Here is an 18,905-nt window from a genome sequence, read left to right as displayed (position 1 = left end):
TTCAAAATGGTCCTATCTTTTGAAAAAGTTCAGTAAGCTCTCATATTTTGTTTAAAAATATTCAATTCGATCCTTTTCGTGGATGTGGTTAAAAACATAATGGTGTTGATTCCACTCTGGCCAAATATGAGTGAAATGTTATGTTAGAAGTGAAGTGTGTGTTCTTTTATTAAAATCAAAGAAAATTATAATCTAAAATCCTAACGTTTTAAGAACTCTAAAGTGGAAATTAGAATGAAAAATCCTAAATTGAGAAAAAATCCCAGAGGGATACAAACAAGGCTGCAGGTGATGGGTGTGTCAGTTTTCCCAATCAGCTAGCACACTTATTATCCAGTTGAAGAGTCTTATTCCAGAGCTGAATTCAAATCTGAAGGGTTCAATGTTCGTTTATGTAGATGTGTACCACATATTAGAAGACATGCTCAACAATTACCCAGCATATGGTGTGTATCAGAGGTGACAAAGAAAATGTGCAGGAAGCTAAACTTGGCGTGACATTTTTGAACTAATTAGACCCTTATGTTTTTAATGTGGCAGGTTTTGAGAATGCATGTACATCTTGTTGTTCCATGGCAGGGCGTTTTGGAAGTTTGATTCCGTGTGGTCCGACTTCGAGCATTTGCAGGAACAGATCCAAGTATGTTTTTTGGGACCCTTGGCATCCCACTGATGCTGCAAATGCTATCATCGCAAAGCGCCTCTTAGATGGTGATCATAATGACATTTTTCCAATGAATGTTCGCCAACTCATTCAACGTTTAATCTGATTTTTCTGTTAACGTGAATGTTTGAGGAGGTTTTTGAGATACTCAGATAAACTGGTTTTTGCTGCAGGGTACCCCTGATGCTAGGAAATGTTCAATGTTTCTGGCTCGTGATTAATAGAACATTATTTGATAGTAAAGATGAAAGGAATCATAATTAACATTACTGGTTCATAAATAATATTGTTCTATTTCGAGAAGAAAATAAATTTAACTGATGTTAAAAAATAATTACGACCAACTTTTCAACTTAAAATAAACCTGAAAATAATTGAAAAAAAGGTGTACTGAGTGACATCAATCAAGTTGCTAAGCTCAACCTTATGTATGCTGTTAAATTCTAATTGAATTCAAGCGAATGATGTTCCAATCTTGGTCAAACTGATATCGTGAAGACCAAATTGAAAATACAAGGAGTAAATAAGAGACATAAATATAAAAGAGAAAAAAATTATAATTAAGTCAATACTTTTTAAATAATATTTAAAGTTTTGTAATTGTAAGCAGCCAAAGTACTCCAACAAATTTTAAAACTTCTGTTTTTATTGTAATAAATATTCAAAAAATATTTTGTAACATAAAAAATTTCTTTTTTTTATAAAAATAAACTATCTATAAATTTAGTGAAATACTTTCGCTTCAGAATAAATTAGGAAGATTATGATAATTTCGAAACTGCAACGCATTTCCTTATCAACCTATTGACTAAATAATTTCCTTCACGGGCAATGCCTTCGTTCTCAGGACAACGATTTTGATGCTACAAAATGAAAAAGAGGAGCAATGTTTACAGACAAAGATGGTTTTTGGCCCGCCTACTAAAAAGCAAGCTCATTTTCCACACAATATTATGAAATTTCTTGGTGGGTCCACAATGTTCATCAACAAGAGTAATAGTACTGGAAACTGTTTGGGTGTTTCATCTTAATCTTTGTCACATTATAAAACTCATTGCATACCAAACCAAAACAGAGTCCCTGCTTCAACATTTGATACAATTATATATAGTATCCTCTGATGTTAGAGGGAAAAATCCCCAAGTCATAGGAAAAAATCCCCAATTTAGAGTTTCTGATTCTAATTTCCACTTTAGGGTTCTTAAAACATTAAGGGTTTAGATTGAAATTTTCTTTGATTTTAATAAAAGAGCACACACTTCACTTTACAGTGCCACGTAATTATCCAACATAACAGCTCACTCAGATTTGACCACAGTGGCATCTGCACCGTTATGTTTCTAACGGCGTCCACGAAAAGGACCAGATTGAACATTTTTAAATAAAATATGGGGCCTTACTGAACTTTTTCAAAAGGTATGACCATTTTGAACCAAACCCCCAAAACTAAGGACTAAATGATGTATTAAACCTAGAATGAAAAAAAAAGTTTAATAACCAGTCCCTCAGTTTGTAGGGTGTGTTCAAAGTTGTCCTCCTTTTTTTCAAAAGTTTACAAGCGTCCTATATTTTGCAAAACCAGTTTAAATTGATCATTTTTGCTTACGGCATTAAAAGAGTAACAACAAAGTTGCTCTGCTGGCCAAAATTAAATGACCTGTCCAATTAGTTGGCAAGCTCAACCAATAAGAGACTACCACGTTGATGATGCCCAATTTAACTTGTTAGCCGTTGCTAGGACTCGGGTTCAATCCCCAAATCCTTGGCAACGGCACTAAAAACTTGTTAGCTCAAAAAATACTTGTTGGGCTCGATTTCGGCAAGTGCACCGAATCGTTCAAGTAATAAACCGGTAAGACCGGGTATCGTTTTCCCAAGAGACTCGTAATACTAGAGAATTGTGCGATTAACAACTCATATAGACTCAATAACATAACATCAATATACAGAACAAGTGCAGGAATGTAAATTCATACATAATTACAAGGTTGGACTTTGGTATTGAAGGCACTTGGAAATGAAAAAGACAAGAAATGGTATGAAATGACATTGCTAAGGTTAGTTTTCACCAATGCACTCTTGTGTATGACCGATTTTATCTCCTCTCTATCAATTTACTAAAGTCAATCCACTAAAACACTCTAGCCCTAATTCCTTAGGTGAAAGAGCCTAGGTTTTCCTTATCAAACCCCAATTCCTTGGCAATCTAACAAGCAAAACCCGCATTAAAGAGCTGGGATCTAAGACAACATGTGAATCATCTTCCATTCCTAGAATCAATGACCCACAAGGACTCCTATTTCAGTTCAAGATTTCATCTTACGTTCCCATAATCCATAAAACCCCAAAATCAAGTCATGAACGTTCCCATTACATGCAAGCTTTAAGATTGGAAACAAGAATACTAGCAATTGATAGAAAAGGCATATATATAATCAAATCATTCAACAATTACACAAGGATTCAAAGGCTACAACTAATCCCAAAAAAGATGAATTTGGTTCTCCATTTCCATGGAGAACCCTAAAGCTTACAAACATGGAAGATGGAAGAAGAAGGAGACCCAAAGGAAGAGGAGGAGATGTTCCCACAAGCTCCTCACGCCCTCCATGAGCTCCAGCCGTGAAATTGCGCCTCCAAATGACCAAAGACCCTAACCCCATCGCGTTTCTGGGTTAAGTAAGCTGGATCTGACACATCAGCAAAAGTCGCGCCCAGGCGCCCTCTCAGTCGCGCCCGGGCGTGAGCCTCTCGGAAAAAATCACGCCTGGGCGCCCCATTTCTCACGCCCGGGCGCAAGCTTCTCGCAAAAAGTCGCGCCCGGTCGCCCCTTTTTCACGCCCGGGCGTGACCAGCACACAAAACTGGCACCTGGTCACTTTTCTGTGCAGAAACTGGCCCTGGTGCAGTCGCGCTTGGGCGCCCCTCAGCCAGGGGGGGCTTGGGCCTGACTTTTCAGCACTGCATCATTTTCACTTTTTCTGCAGATCTGCTTGCTTCTAGTGGTTGGTTCAGCCTTAGACATTGTTGGAGAGTCTTCCAAGCTCATTTTTAGCTACAAAATAAGGGATTATTGATGAAAGTACATCAAAGTAGCCAAAAACACAATTATTTAGAAAACAAGACAAAACAAGAGGATTAAGCAAGTTATAAGTAAGAAAGGAGTTGATTTTGCCACTAAAATGATGCTTAAAATATGGTATAATTTAGCATTATCAAAATACCCCCAAACTTACAACTTTGCTTGTCCTCAAGCAAAAGTACTTCTCCTAGCAAACAATTCAATCACAATGGTCTAGCAACTTTAAGCACACTTTCAAACAAATAAATAAAATCAATCATGCTTGCTCAACTTATAAATCACATTCAAGGGAAATATAGTCTTAGCAAGCTAAACTTCAATCATGGTGCTAACAGTTCAAAATCAAAAGATAGATGCAAATGATAGATCAACAAGCATGGCAAGTTGTTTTCAATGAGTGCATGGAACCAATCCTCACCAAAGAAAGTGTTTCACTCAAGCACAATGGTGTATAAGGATGTGTGTCTAACTCTCAAATATCACAATGTTACACAAATCAACTTTGCCTTTTGTTTCAACAATTTCAAACACATTTACAAGCAAGTTACATCACAAGGACTTTGATTGGCTTGTATTGTGGCTGGGCTAAGAAGAAAAATTGGTTTTTCTGGACAACAAAGCACCTTGAGATAAGAGAACAAATAATTTAATTCATGCTATAGCATAGTATCTCTTTTTCTCCAAAATTGAATAAACCACTCTCAACTTATTTCCCAACTCTTTTTTTTTATTGAATTCATTTTTCTTTCTCTTCTTCTTCTTTCTTCTTTTTCTTTCTTTTTAACTCAACTTATTGTTTTTCTCAATGCTCCCCTTTTGACAAGAACTCCCCCAAACTTAAACCATTCTCCTCATCCTAACATATATGTTCATCTCTACTCAAGGTAAGGAGGTTAATGATTTTTCAATAAGCTTAAGGTTTCGGGAATGAGAAAGTTTTTCTTCAAGGTTCAAAGGTTATACATTGGCTTTTAGGTTCAAAATGTAGAAGAGGTGGAAGAACAAGATGGCCTTGATCATTTGTAACATGCAAGTAACTAGTTCAAATAGAGAAACTTAGGCAAAATCAACTGTGATTCCAAAGTAATATCATTCATCAATAAACTCTGAGGCACAACATCTCACAGGTTTACTCAGGGTTCCCGAATTTGATAAACATCATGCCAAGAATATTGATCACAATTAAAACTAAGCATCTATCTCAACAGATACAAGCAACCACAATCTCAGTTCAACAAGCTCAACCACATAATCTCAATCAGATTTTCAAAACAATTCTCATGGATAAAGAGCAAGCATAACAGATTTGTATTCAATTCAAGCATAACTAATGATTCACTCAAATCACCAGACCAATTGCACAAGAACTATCCACTAGGCAAGTCAAAAAGAAATCCAAATTCAAAAACTGAAAGCAAATAAGAACTGGAAATTAAAACTGAAAAACCGATTAAAATGGACTCTTTGCAGCTCCAGCAGTGTAGGAGACTAGCTTCACTTTCATCTGCAACATCTTCCTCCAACAGTAGCTTATACTCCGCAACTGCTCCACCTCCCCCATCAGTAGGGGCCTGGCCCCCAGGCCATGCTACACGAGCAGCAAAATCTTCATTTCATATGGTGCTCAACTCACGCATGCCTCAAAGGTTGGCCACTGGTGGTTTTAAACTCTTTAATTCCTAAGGAAGATCTTATCCTGTAACAAGAAAGCTCAAAGCAAAATTAGTATCCCATAGTCGACAACTGAAGAGAAGAATCCATAAAACAAACTTAAAGAAAGATGCACAAGAAAGCAAAGAAACAAGACAAAGAAATCCAAAACAAACAAAGACAAAAGTACAAGAACAAAGAGGGAAGTCTTAGAATTAAGCTTCCCAAAGGTACAACAACACATAAAGGTATAAAAACACATAAAAAGGAGTGTGTGAAAGAGTGCAAAGCAAGAGAAAACTCAAAATCAATCAACAAAAACAAAAGACAGAACCAGAAATTTTTTGTGCTGGACGCCACTGGTGCAGGTCGCGCTCGGGCGCCCCTCAGCAGGGGGCGCTTGGGCGCCACTCAGTCAAGTTGGTGCAGGATGGCCCTGGTGCAGCTCGCTCCCGGGCGCCCCTCAGCAGGGGGCGCTTGGGCGCCATATCAGTTTTCTGCATAATGCAGATTTCTGCGAAATTGGCCACTCACCGTGTGATTTTTGGTTCTAGACCTTCATTCAATGCACTCACACACCAAACAAGCTAAAACTAACCTAATACACTTATACAAACCACAAAAACAACATCAAAACTCAAAAATCACAACAATGCAAAACTACACAAACATGCAAAACATAAGCCAAGAATGCAAATAACACAAAAATCACACAAACACAAGTAAAATAGGTAATAAAACTGGGTTGCCTCCCAAAAGCGCTTGTTTAACGTCATTAGCTTGACGGATTACTCAATGAAGTGCAAATGTTGATGTTGGTGTTCTCCTTCCACCAACTCTTCTTGAACAACTTTCTAGCCACCAAATCAACTCTCAAAGCTTAATTCTCTTCATCTTAGTCCTTCCACTACCTTGACATCTTTAAATACTCAATCCTCTTGATCAACTTTGGCTTGCTAGGCTTGAGTTCCTTGTCTCTCATCAAAGGGTGGTGGTGACTAGAATTTCTCTTTTCCTTCTCCCTTTCTTCTTCATCTTTCACTTAGCATTTGGAGCATCTTCAAGGGAGGAAGAATTTGGGGCAGCTTGTGATGCTCAACCTAGTTGTCTCCTTGTGTCCTATAATTTCCTTCAAACTCAGGGTCTTCATGATGCTTTTGAGGCTGCAGTCCTCCATGTCTGAACATCTCCCTGCATATACACTTAGACACAACTAGGCTAAAGCCACAAATTAGCCCAAACAAAACTAAAAATCTATTTACAACAAAAGAGTTAGTTATATAAACAAATCAAGTCTACATAAGTTAGAAACCTCACAAAATTCTAGTATTGACACGAGTCCCCGGCAACGGCGCCAAAAACTTGATGATGCCCAATTTAACTTGTTAGCCGTTGCTAGGACTCGGGTTCAATCCCCAAATCCTTGGCAACGGCACTAAAAACTTGTTAGCTCAAAAAATACTTGTTGGGCTCGATTTCGGCAAGTGCACCGAATCGTTCAAGTAATAAACCGGTAAGACCGGGTATCGTTTTCCCAAGAGACTCGTAATACTAGAGAATTGTGCGATTAACAACTCATATAGACTCAATAACATAACATCAATATACAGAACAAGTGCAGGAATGTAAATTCATACATAATTACAAGGTTGGACTTTGGTATTGAAGGCACTTGGAAATGGAAAAGACAAGAAATGGTATGAAATGACATTGCTAAGGTTAGTTTTCACCAATGCACTCTTGTGTATGACCGATTTTATCTCCTCTCTATCAATTTACTAAAGTCAATCCACTAAAACACTCTAGCCCTAATTCCTTAGGTGAAAGAGCCTAGGTTTTCCTTATCAAACCCCAATTCCTTGGCAATCTAACAAGCAAAACCCGCATTAAAGAGCTGGGATCTAAGACAACATGTGAATCATCTTCCATTCCTAGAATCAATGACCCACAAGGACTCCTATTTCAGTTCAAGATTTCATCTTACGTTCCCATAATCCATAAAACCCCAAAATCAAGTCATGAACGTTCCCATTACATGCAAGCTTTAAGATTGGAAACAAGAATACTAGCAATTGATAGAAAAGGCATATATATAATCAAATCATTCAACAATTACACAAGGATTCAAAGGCTACAACTAATCCCAAAAAAGATGAATTTGGTTCTCCATTTCCATGGAGAACCCTAAAGCTTACAAACATGGAAGATGGAAGAAGAAGGAGACCCAAAGGAAGAGGAGGAGATGTTCCCACAAGCTCCTCACGCCCTCCATGAGCTCCAGCCGTGAAATTGCGCCTCCAAATGACCAAAGACCCTAACCCCATCGCGTTTCTGGGTTAAGTAAGCTGGATCTGACACATCAGCAAAAGTCGCGCCCAGGCGCCCTCTCAGTCGCGCCCGGGCGCGAGCCTCTCGGAAAAAATCACGCCTGGGCGCCCCATTTCTCACGCCCGGGCGCAAGCTTCTCGCAAAAAGTCGCGCCCGGTCGCCCCTTTTTCACGCCCGGGCGCGACCAGCACACAAAACTGGCACCTGGTCACTTTTCTGTGCAGAAACTGGCCCTGGTGCAGTCGCGCTTGGGCGCCCCTCAGCCAGGGGGGGCTTGGGCCTGACTTTTCAGCACTGCATCATTTTCACTTTTTCTGCAGATCTGCTTGCTTCTAGTGGTTGGTTCAGCCTTAGACATTGTTGGAGAGTCTTCCAAGCTCATTTTTAGCTACAAAATAAGGGATTATTGATGAAAGTACATCAAAGTAGCCAAAAACACAATTATTTAGAAAACAAGACAAAACAAGAGGATTAAGCAAGTTATAAGTAAGAAAGGAGTTGATTTTGCCACTAAAATGATGCTTAAAATATGGTATAATTTAGCATTATCACACGTGGCAGTCCCTTTTCCACTCAAAAGCTTTATCACACTTCTTCATCTTCTTCAATCACTGTAATCATCTAAAGTGAGGGAGAAAAACCTTTAGAGGGTAAAGACCAGCTTTGAGTTCATGAGATTGTTGTTCTTTGGTTTCTTTGTTGCTTGAATCAAGTGTCGACGCTAATTGAGAAGAAGCATCTAAAGTTTGATGAGCATTTTCGGGGTTATTGGCGTTGTTGTTCTCTGATTCCTTCTTCTCCGCTGTGAAATCCATAATCGCACGCTGCTTCCCAAACCCTAATCATGTTTTCCCCTTTTCCCAAACCTAATCCCCTTTTCCCCTTTTCTCAAACTCTAATCCCTAATCGGACGCGGCTTCAGACATAATTTAATCTATTTTTTATTTATGTTTATTCAATTTTGTTTTACTGGGATAAGAAACCTCACTATCTTCCAATCCTAGTGTCTCACCATTGCCGTAAACCAACATCGCCGCCGTCCCGTGCACCTCTGTTCTCTTCACTACTGCGCCACGCCCCATCTCCACGCCCTTTCGCACGATTTTTATTTGCAGCTCCTGACTTATAAGATGAAGTAGCGGAATTCATATGCTTGGTTTAGCAGATGATGAACAAACCCCTGAACTATTATGTGTATATGAATAATTAAACAGAACAGTGAAAAATGTCTGGTTGTGTTTATCCCTTTTAATAATTTTCTCCCATGTTAGAGAAAAAGGTTCTCAACATTTTCGGTTAGTGATATGTAGAGACCCTACAGTTTACCGACTTCCGGTGTTCTAAACTATTTCATAAATATTTTGGTCAAGAATATATGAATGAAGTTGTATTTGGTAATCTTTTAGTGCTATCAGCATTAGGTTTTATTCATATTTTCATGGATTTTGCAACTTTGAATTGTCTAAAGATAGGGCGTAAATTTAACCTTGGTATATTTTAAAACACAAATTCAGAATTTGATTTGTTCCGGCAAGGTGAGGGTGCAAAGGTAAGAAGAAATGGTGGAGTTTGAGGAAGTGGAGAGAAAAAGTTTGTCCACCAGAGAGAAGAGAAGGAGAAGGAAGGTGTAGAAGAGTGAGAGAAATGCAGATTGAAGAAACTAAGAATGTCACGTAATAAATAAACTCTACAGCTCATTCAGGTTTCGCCACGTAAGCAACTTTGCCGTTAATTTTTTAACGCCGTAAGAAAAAAAGGACTAACGTGCATCATTTTTGCAAAATATAGGACGATTGTGAACTTTTATAAAAAATGAAGACAACTTTGAACACACTCTATAAACTAAGGGACCAAAATAAGTATTAAACAAAAAAATAAAAAGCAAACGAATAAAAAATGAAAATCTCACATTTTTCTTCCTCAAAAGTTATGAAAAGATAAACAATAATCAACCAAAAGTGGTAAGATAAACTTTAATAACTAATTACATTTTATTTTTAAACAAAATTATCTTTAAAAATCACTTGAGAAATTAATTATATATAAAGATAAGTGTGTGTGAGTGTATAGTGCTTACTCATTTATGTTTGTCATTTTTCTTAGTGTATGAATGGGCAAGTACTTTTAGAAGCCTAAATGCTTCAATCAGTCACCCTCCTCCAATTGCGTAATAGCATAACTAATAATATAACTGCTTATAAATTATTTGTATTATATCATATGATTGTTTCATCAACTACAAATTGAATAATCAATTTTTATTTACACATGTGAGATTGCTACCATAAGAACTAAATTAGGGAAGTGAACTGATACGGTATTAATCAAAATAATTAATTTTAATGTTAATCATTTTAGAAATAAAATATGATTACCCACAACTATGTCATAATTAAATCAATGCTAGTAAAAAACTCATTCCAAAATTTATAAATATAAATAAATAAAAAAATAAATGATTTGAATTTATTTAGCATTAATACTTAAACTCTGGATGTTAAATTAACTTTGGTATGATAATGTTTTTTATATGAATGATTTAGAAAAATGATTACAAGATAACTTAAATTTCAAAATAATTTTTGAACTCCACATGATTTGCTTGACATTGGATCGTTAATATCAATCCTACATACATCCCGAAACACGTACCAAACATTTTAGTTTCGAAATAACCGACATATTTGATGTGTCAGTAAAACGATAGTACCTGGACTTTGGCAAAAAATTCGCACGAATCTGTCAAACCCAACTGGTGGTGGAGTTATGTACATTTTATTTGCTCGGCTACTTGTAAAGGGAGAGTAATTTTATCGTACTTGTTTTAATTACCAAACAAAAAGCGTACTGTATTGTTCGTATAAGAAACATTCAAAACTGAAAACTAACACAGTAACCATATAACATCATTTCTTCCACAATCACACAATTAAAGGGTTAACATAATTTCTTCCACAACCACATAATAAAATCTTTGACAAATAATAATCAAGTGGTGTTGCATCGAATAAGAGAAAACATTGCAGAGCTTATATATTTATATAGATTTAAAGAACATAAATAAATATGGATATTATTTTATAAGTTGATTTTTCTAAAATTAAATTAAACTTAAAATTTATTTTTTAATATAGTATTAACATTTCTAAAATCTATCCAACAAAATTTATTTTTTATTGAATCTATTATATTATTTATTATTAAACTATTATTAAATTATCTATTAATACTAGTTTTATATTTAAAAAATATATATTTTGGTGTAAAAAATATTTAAACATCTCACATCAACTATAAATAAAATAGATAATGTGTATGTAAATTTTATCTCATTTTATAAAATTAAAATATACTTAAGAAAAACATTTATATAAAGGGAGTATAACAATCTTTATCTTTACCGAAATCAACCTTACCCAAAACATGATTCAAATCAAAACCAATTTGGCAAAGTATATATCGAATGCTACAAATCATGAGTATCCAATTAAATAAACAACACCTTTTCCTCCAGGAATGTGTTGAGATTATTCCTGCATGATTCATTGTTTGTTGACAATCAATGCAATGCATTGTAAACTTCAAGTAAAACTATCCTCACATGGCTTCAAAGGAATTTTTAATCATTTCCAACACATATATTTTTCTTCTAGTTAGTTGCCAAAAGTTTGCCTTTACCAACAACTTTGGTTGATTTTGATCAATATCATTAGTTTGTTTGATGTGTGTTACAGCAATTTGGACCACTGAATTGCCCTGTAAAGGATCATTGCTCTCAACTTTCTCATGTTTATCTTTATTGCCGAGAGACAAAGACAACCCTAGCTTGGTTGTTGGGTGTAGGGTAACTGCAAAAGATTTCAGTAACTTGTCAATATTTCGTTTTCTGCAATGAAAACAAAAATGCTTAACTGTTTGCAGGTGCAAAATGTAGCTGAAATTGGGTGTCAAATATTCATTGAGTGAACAGTCTCGTGAATGTTATAACTGCATATTAATTGAACTCATTCATTTCTTATCATCTTCTTGCAATATCTAGAAACTCTTGTTTTTCCTACTTTATACAGGCCCTAGCCGGCATACTGATCTTACATGTTTTTTTTTCATGGATATGCTGCTAATACTTTAAGGTTTCACTTGATACTTCTATATTATCACTTGTTAATATGTTTATTGGTGCATGATTTGCACTCTCCAACTATGAATGGGTCCATTTTTGTTTCTTTGTGTTTTCATATATTTGTTTTCTTTTTTGTTTGCTACATAATAAATGTGAATGTGTATGGTTCTGTCATTTATTATTATTGTAATGCAGATTTGGATAGCTTGACATTATTAAGAAAAAGTTAGATTTTCTAACAAGTAGGTGTGTGATTGTCAGAAACATTTAAAATTGTAACTTTAAAAGAAGCTAGATCCAGTGAATTACTAGTGTAACTGGTTATATTTCTAATTATAAGAACTACGTTAGTTTTAATGTATATATATTCATCATTTACTAATTTACTCTTGAATCTTATTGAATAGTTTTGATCAATCCACACTTCACTGATTAACTTTAAAAATTAACAGAAAGGTTATACTCATAAAAATGGTAGTAATAATAATTTTTAATTAAATAATATACTATAATATTTATACTATTAGTGTATGCTAAAGAACACATTTTTAATACACATCTATTAAATTAGGTTATCAAAAGAGATTAATATATCGGTATAAACCTTTGCCAAATATTATAATATAAAAAGTTAATATCGTTGATTCAATTGTTGGACTATAATTCCATATTAATTATCCGTGTCAAAGATATTATTAAAATTAAACAAAAATATTAAAGTGGACAAATAATTTAATACATTTTTTCAAAATGTACAATGTGTCAACTTTGATTTATGTTATAATTTTTTTAGAATAATATAAAATTTATGAAAAATAAACTTTTCAATTTAATTGTGAGTTTAAAAGAAATATGTTTTATGTTGAATAACATTTCATGAAAGCTATGTTGATGGGATCTAATCTTTCTCCCACACATATAGACATATTATGTGTGTGTAAAAAGTTACCTTTTTTTACGGTGTGACTTGATAATATATATATATATATATATATATATATATATATATATATATATATATATATATATATATATATATATATATATATATATATATATATATATATAATACGATTATTTTATTTTAATTACCCAAATTTACTACTTGTTAAATTAAATAATTTACTATTTCATAAAATAGATTACGGTACAAACTTTTATCGAAAGTAATTAAATAACGTGTCGACTTTTATTATTATAATTTTTTAAAATTTTCTAAATCATATTATTTTAGTATGTAAAAAATAAGATTAATTTAAAATATATAAATGAGAAATACCAAATCAAACATAACTTTGACTTAAATTTGATATTTTACTTTTAATATGGTATTAAAACTTAATATAGTATGGAAGTAATTCATAGTTTTATTTTGATTAAGATATTTTAATTTATTTTGACTTTCGTTATTATATTGTTCTTGATTTTTGGACTCCATTCCTTAGGAGAATTGATGGAAATATAATGTGAATTAGAAATAAGATAAACTTATAATATATAAACTATTTTAAATTTATGTTTATGCACGAATTAATGTTGGTTTATATATTTATTAAAAGATAATTAGAAATTGAGAAAAAAAATATTTTTAAGTTTATAATTAAATTTTTGAATAAAATCAACTGTAAAAATAATTTATAATTTAAAAATTAACATATAAAGGATAAAATATTGCAAAAATATAATTGATTCTCTCAAAGTATAAAAGATATACTGAAATATATAAAGTTAACTTGTTAAAAATATTACCATATGAATAGATAAATGTAATATGAATTGTTAGACTCGTCTAATCAATGAAAAACTATGTATTGTTAAACTCGTTTAATGAGTGTGTGGATACATTTATTTAATGTTAATTATTAAATTCGTCTAATTAATATATAAGCTAACTTGCATGATGTATATTGCAAGACTCGTTTAATCATATAATGGATAGAGTCGTCTCATTTGTATTAATTGATTAATTTAATATGGGTATGAATAAACTCGTTTAATGTATTGTTAGATTGTGTAATCAGTGTATGGAAAAACTCATCTAATAGGTGTTATAAAACTCGATTTATCACTGTATAAACACACTCATCTAATATGTATTCTTAAACGCATCTAATTAATGTATCGAATGACTCATCTAAAATGTTTATAATCAATATATGTATAGATTTGACTGATATGTATTATTAGACTTGTATAATATTTTTTTATTTTACTCATTTAATTAATGTGTGAATAAACTCGTATAATATGTTTAAACAGTAAATGAAAAGATTTGTCTTATATTTATTAAGAGACTTGTCTAATTTGTATATAGTAGTATAATAAATATATGAATTACTTATCTAATGTGTATTGTTAAACTTATTTAATCAATAGATCGACAATCTCATCTAATGTGTATATTGTTAGACTTGTATAATGTTTTTTATTATATTTGTCTAGTGTATGTTGTTAGACTTATTTAATCAATATATGTTTAGTATATATTTGTAGACTCAAGCAATGACAATATAAATACACTAGTGATATATTCTAAAACAAATAATGTTAGTTTTTACTCTCTTTTTTTCAATCTTACTAAAGTTTCAATTAAACTTTAGATTTTCAAGTTGAAAATAATAAAAAAGTGAATTTAAACAAGATAAAACATAATTTATAATATTAATAAGTATGATTTTGTTATTACAAATATCTAATTTAAAACATTTGAAATGAATTATTAAGTACAATATTCTAATTTATTTAATTACAAATATAATTATTTAAAATCTTATGTCATTTTCTATGTACATACTAAAAATATGACAAATACTAAATAATAAGATTATTTATGTTATAAATTAAAATAAAAAAAATAAATATAATTTGTTTAAGACAAAAGTGTTAGAATCGCTGCAGCGGAATTGTTAGCGTGGAATAACAAACCAAGAGGGTTTTTAATACGAACGTGTGCCTTTTAATTTCTACTCAATTAAACTTACCAAGCAAATAATAAAGACAAATAAAGAGAGTAAGGTTGAGAGAAATTTGCACAGATGATTTTATCCTGGTTCGGATCTTACCAATCCTACGTCCAGTCGCTTATCTCAAACAAGATAAACCTTTTTTTCTAACACAAAACAATTACAAATTACAATCACAAAGAAACACAATTTGTAAAAGTTTAGAAACCACCTCTCTTGATACCACAAGAGATGAACCTACACCTCCTTTGAGTCTTCACAAAGGATGAACACCTCATCCGAATACTTCACAAAGGATGACTCTCTTCCGAACACCTCCTTAGACACACCAAGGATGAACCGGTTATTTCCTCTGTCACCGTAGCAGCACTTCACCAGCTCCACAGACAAGAGTTTCACAAGCCGAATAAGAGCACACAAGTCTCAATGATTTCTGAGTACTAGAGCACAAGGGAAAAGTTATTTTTGAGATAAAGAGTGAGCCATTTTATAGACTCAGCCTAATACCCTTCCATTCTTCGAAAACGGGCCATCTAACACATTTAATCGATTAACATAAATATTAATCGATTAATAATGAGTACAACGGCTAGTTTTTCAAATCTTAAACCCCCAACGGCTAGTTTTTCAAATCTGAAACCCCCAACGGCTAGTGTTAATTGATTATTCTCAGGAATAATCGATTAACTAATCGATTATTATTAGTTTTAATCGATTATTACAGGGGCAATTGGGTTTTCAGTGTCAGCCTCGTTTTAATCGATTAAAACTGGGTTTAATCGATTAAAACAGCTTGTGGATGATTCTCAACAGTAAATAAATCAAATATAAATTACAAGAATCAACCCTAATACATATTTGAGCACTATTACATCAACTTTGATTATTATAAAAGCTTTATAAAATACAGAGATCTTCAATTTGTCTTTATGGATTTTGACTTGTGCAAATCTGTTCATCATCAAAACTTCATCTTTGATTTTTGCTAACAAAAAGCATTACATTTGAAATTTATTTTATATTATAGTGTAAACTATTTTTTATTATCAATAAAAATATATTATTTTAAGAAATTAAAGTAAAATATTTCTTTTTGAATATTATTTCATTAAATGATCAAGTAATTAGATATCACAAAAGGATAAAATTAAAAATGAAAAAATAGTATAATAAAAAGTTTAATACTATATTATAGTGTGTGTTTTTATAATTGGTTTAGTGTTTGTTGTTAGACTAAGATAATCAATGTACAAGTTTTAACAATTTGAAGTTAAAGTAAACAAAATGAATTAGGTTAATATAAAACTGAATTTATAATATTAAAAAATGAGATTTTTTTTATTACTAAACCTTTGAAATTAACTATTAATTAGTACAATCTTCTAATCCACCTATAACAAATATAATCATTCAAATGGTTAAATATCTTTTTAATCTCCAACCTTTAACGCAAAACTTAAAAAATGAATAGATATAGTCCTTATAATTTAGTTGTATTATTTTTTTACGCGTCAAGTGTCATTTGAGTTGTTTATATTTATTGACATATTCTAACTCAAATGTCAATATTAAAGGCAGTTTAACAAGTAAAAATAATAATATTGTTTGATTAAAATAATTATATCTATTCATTTTCAAAATTAAGGAACTAAAATGTATTAAAGTTTCAATCATAAACTAATTCTAGTTTTACTTTTAACTCTAAAAACTAAAACCATACTTAACCTTTATTTAAAACTTTTTAGGAATTTATATATAGATACATAATTCATGCTATTTTTATTTAAATAATATTAGTTCAATTTTTATATAATAAAAATACAAAGAATATTTAACAATAAAAATATTTATATAATAATTTAATATAACAATGATAAATATATATTTTTTATTAACAATTTGTTTATAAGATAAAACTATTATAAGACAATTTTTTTATATTAAAATGTAATACTTTACACTATTAATAAATCTATATTATTTTTATAAATAATATTATTTTAAGATATATAACTAAAATTTATTTTTTCTAAATTTAATTTTATTATATTACAAAGTAATAAAAAAATCATAAAATCATAAAATTAAAAATTAAAAAATAGTATAAAAAATTAATATATTAAATAAAGTTAATCATTATTGATAACTTATGACTAAACAATTAGAAATCACCAAAGGTAAAATTAAGAATAAAAAAAATATATGATAAAAAAAATTAATACTTTAAATATAAGTATTAATTATGATTAATGTAACATTCCAGTTATACACAGAACGAGATACGACTTATGGCCGAACGGTCTTACATAAATATCAGGGGATTTAAAAAGCACGCTAGCTACTACTACTAGACCGAACGGTATACAAACTATACTAATATCGCACGGTCCTTACAAAAGAAAGGCCAACAACAGACCGAACGCTCTCAAGGTTCGGCCTTCACTTCCGCTGCGTCTTCTAACACTTCTTCTAGCAGCTCTTCTCCTTCTGCTCACATCCACACGGATGATCATTGCAACAGGACAACGACAGGACGCACAACAAAGACAAAAATGATAAATAGGGTAAGCTTATGTAATTTAATTTCTTCTATAACAACATACAACAATAACCACATCATAATTCATACGTCCATGCATGCAAATAACAACCACATGACTCTGACTGTCCGGACTGTATGAATCCTGTGTAGCTACGACGTTTATGCACCCGGGTGATGTAGTAACTGGGATACCCTCAACAGCTGCCACCCGAGGTTAGTCCGTTCCATCCAAATTAACCATAAGGACTAGGACCTCCTGCCATTCCCACACGTGACTTACCCCTCTCTACATGAGAACGAGTAATCATGGAATATCAGGATGAACGCCAGCTAAGCTTTGCCCACATTCATACTTTACAAATCAATAACCACTTTCTGAGATAAATACTCGTTCATAATCAAATATTTCATACACATCACATCTCAATTCTTCTCATACTTAATCATCCATACATTCACATGAAAAGAGATTATACACTTTTATCATAGCCCAAGTACGACTAGAATAACGCTTCTTAGAAACTAACAAGACTGAGCTACTCATCTACTACAATAAACAAACTCCTAAGAGTTCAACCGGACGCCACAAGGCCTAGGCCGAACACCTTTCAAAGACCAACACTAACTTATACTAAGTAATAATACTGACGAGAAATTATGAATTAACAAACGGTATCTAGTTTGAATAAAGACTCTGATTTTAAGCACAATAATACTATATTACAGAAAACAAGACCCAACGCTTGGTTTAAGACCGAGCCCTGTAGAAACCAAACACTATTGAACGAGTTCTGGTCCAAGACCAAATACTTATCAGGAACGAGCACTACTAAGACTGAACGCTTGATCCAAGACCGATCACTAATAAACTCATATAAAGCTGTTTTGGAAGTCTAAAGAAGGACTACACTTAAGTCGAACACTCATTATACATATCTATTATTATAACACGAACTCCACTAATGAAATTCCTTGTAGAAGAAGAACTTAATGTAGACGGACACTTAAAGAGTAACAGAATGGTTAATATGAACTCTAGGTCACAATTTAACTAATCTTATATAGTATTACAAGAAGACTCTTATACTCTATCCTCAAAACATGAGAACTAAGGTAAGACCATGCATTTTCAACAAAACCGAACGCTCGTTAATGACGCTCGACCATGTTAATCCCCTTTGCTCAGAATACTACGGTTCAAATATTAAACGCCATCCCAACTCAGTTCACAGATTTTATCATACGTTCATCCACAAATCCAAACCAGCAGTACAATCATATTTCATACTCATCAAATAATCACACGTATCATGCAAGCATACAAACATTCCACACAACAAGCTAAATTGAATTATATAAGCCTCCCTTACCTCTTAACGTGACCGAACATTCACAGCTTGAACATAATAGTTTACCACCAATCTCTTAGAAGACTACGATCGTGATTTACGAAACTAATCAAATGAAAGACCAGAAAGGCGTTCAAAAAGGGGTTAAGAACCTCATGCAACCGAAATCTGAGTTTGCATGTACCAAAAACCACTCGGCTGAGAGAG

At 32.5% G+C, this 18,905-nt stretch overlaps 1 protein-coding gene across 1 annotated transcript; it reads left to right on the top strand.

Annotated features, from left to right (window-relative positions):
* Positions 1-234: 234 nt before the first annotated feature.
* LOC128194375 (GDSL esterase/lipase At4g16230-like) lies at positions 235-770 on the top strand. The gene is made up of 3 exons (XM_052869962.1): positions 235-288; positions 338-446; positions 541-770. Exons 1-3 carry the CDS (start codon positions 235-237, stop codon positions 768-770), a joined length of 393 nt encoding a protein of 130 aa, XP_052725922.1.
* Positions 771-18,905: the final 18,135 nt, after the last annotated feature.

This window comes from Vigna angularis, chromosome 10 (genome assembly GCF_016808095.1).
Source record: "Vigna angularis cultivar LongXiaoDou No.4 chromosome 10, ASM1680809v1, whole genome shotgun sequence".
NCBI classification, from domain to species: domain Eukaryota; kingdom Viridiplantae; phylum Streptophyta; class Magnoliopsida; order Fabales; family Fabaceae; genus Vigna; species Vigna angularis.
Note: the sequence above shows the minus strand (reverse complement) of the source record. Positions and strands in the feature narration are given on the sequence as shown.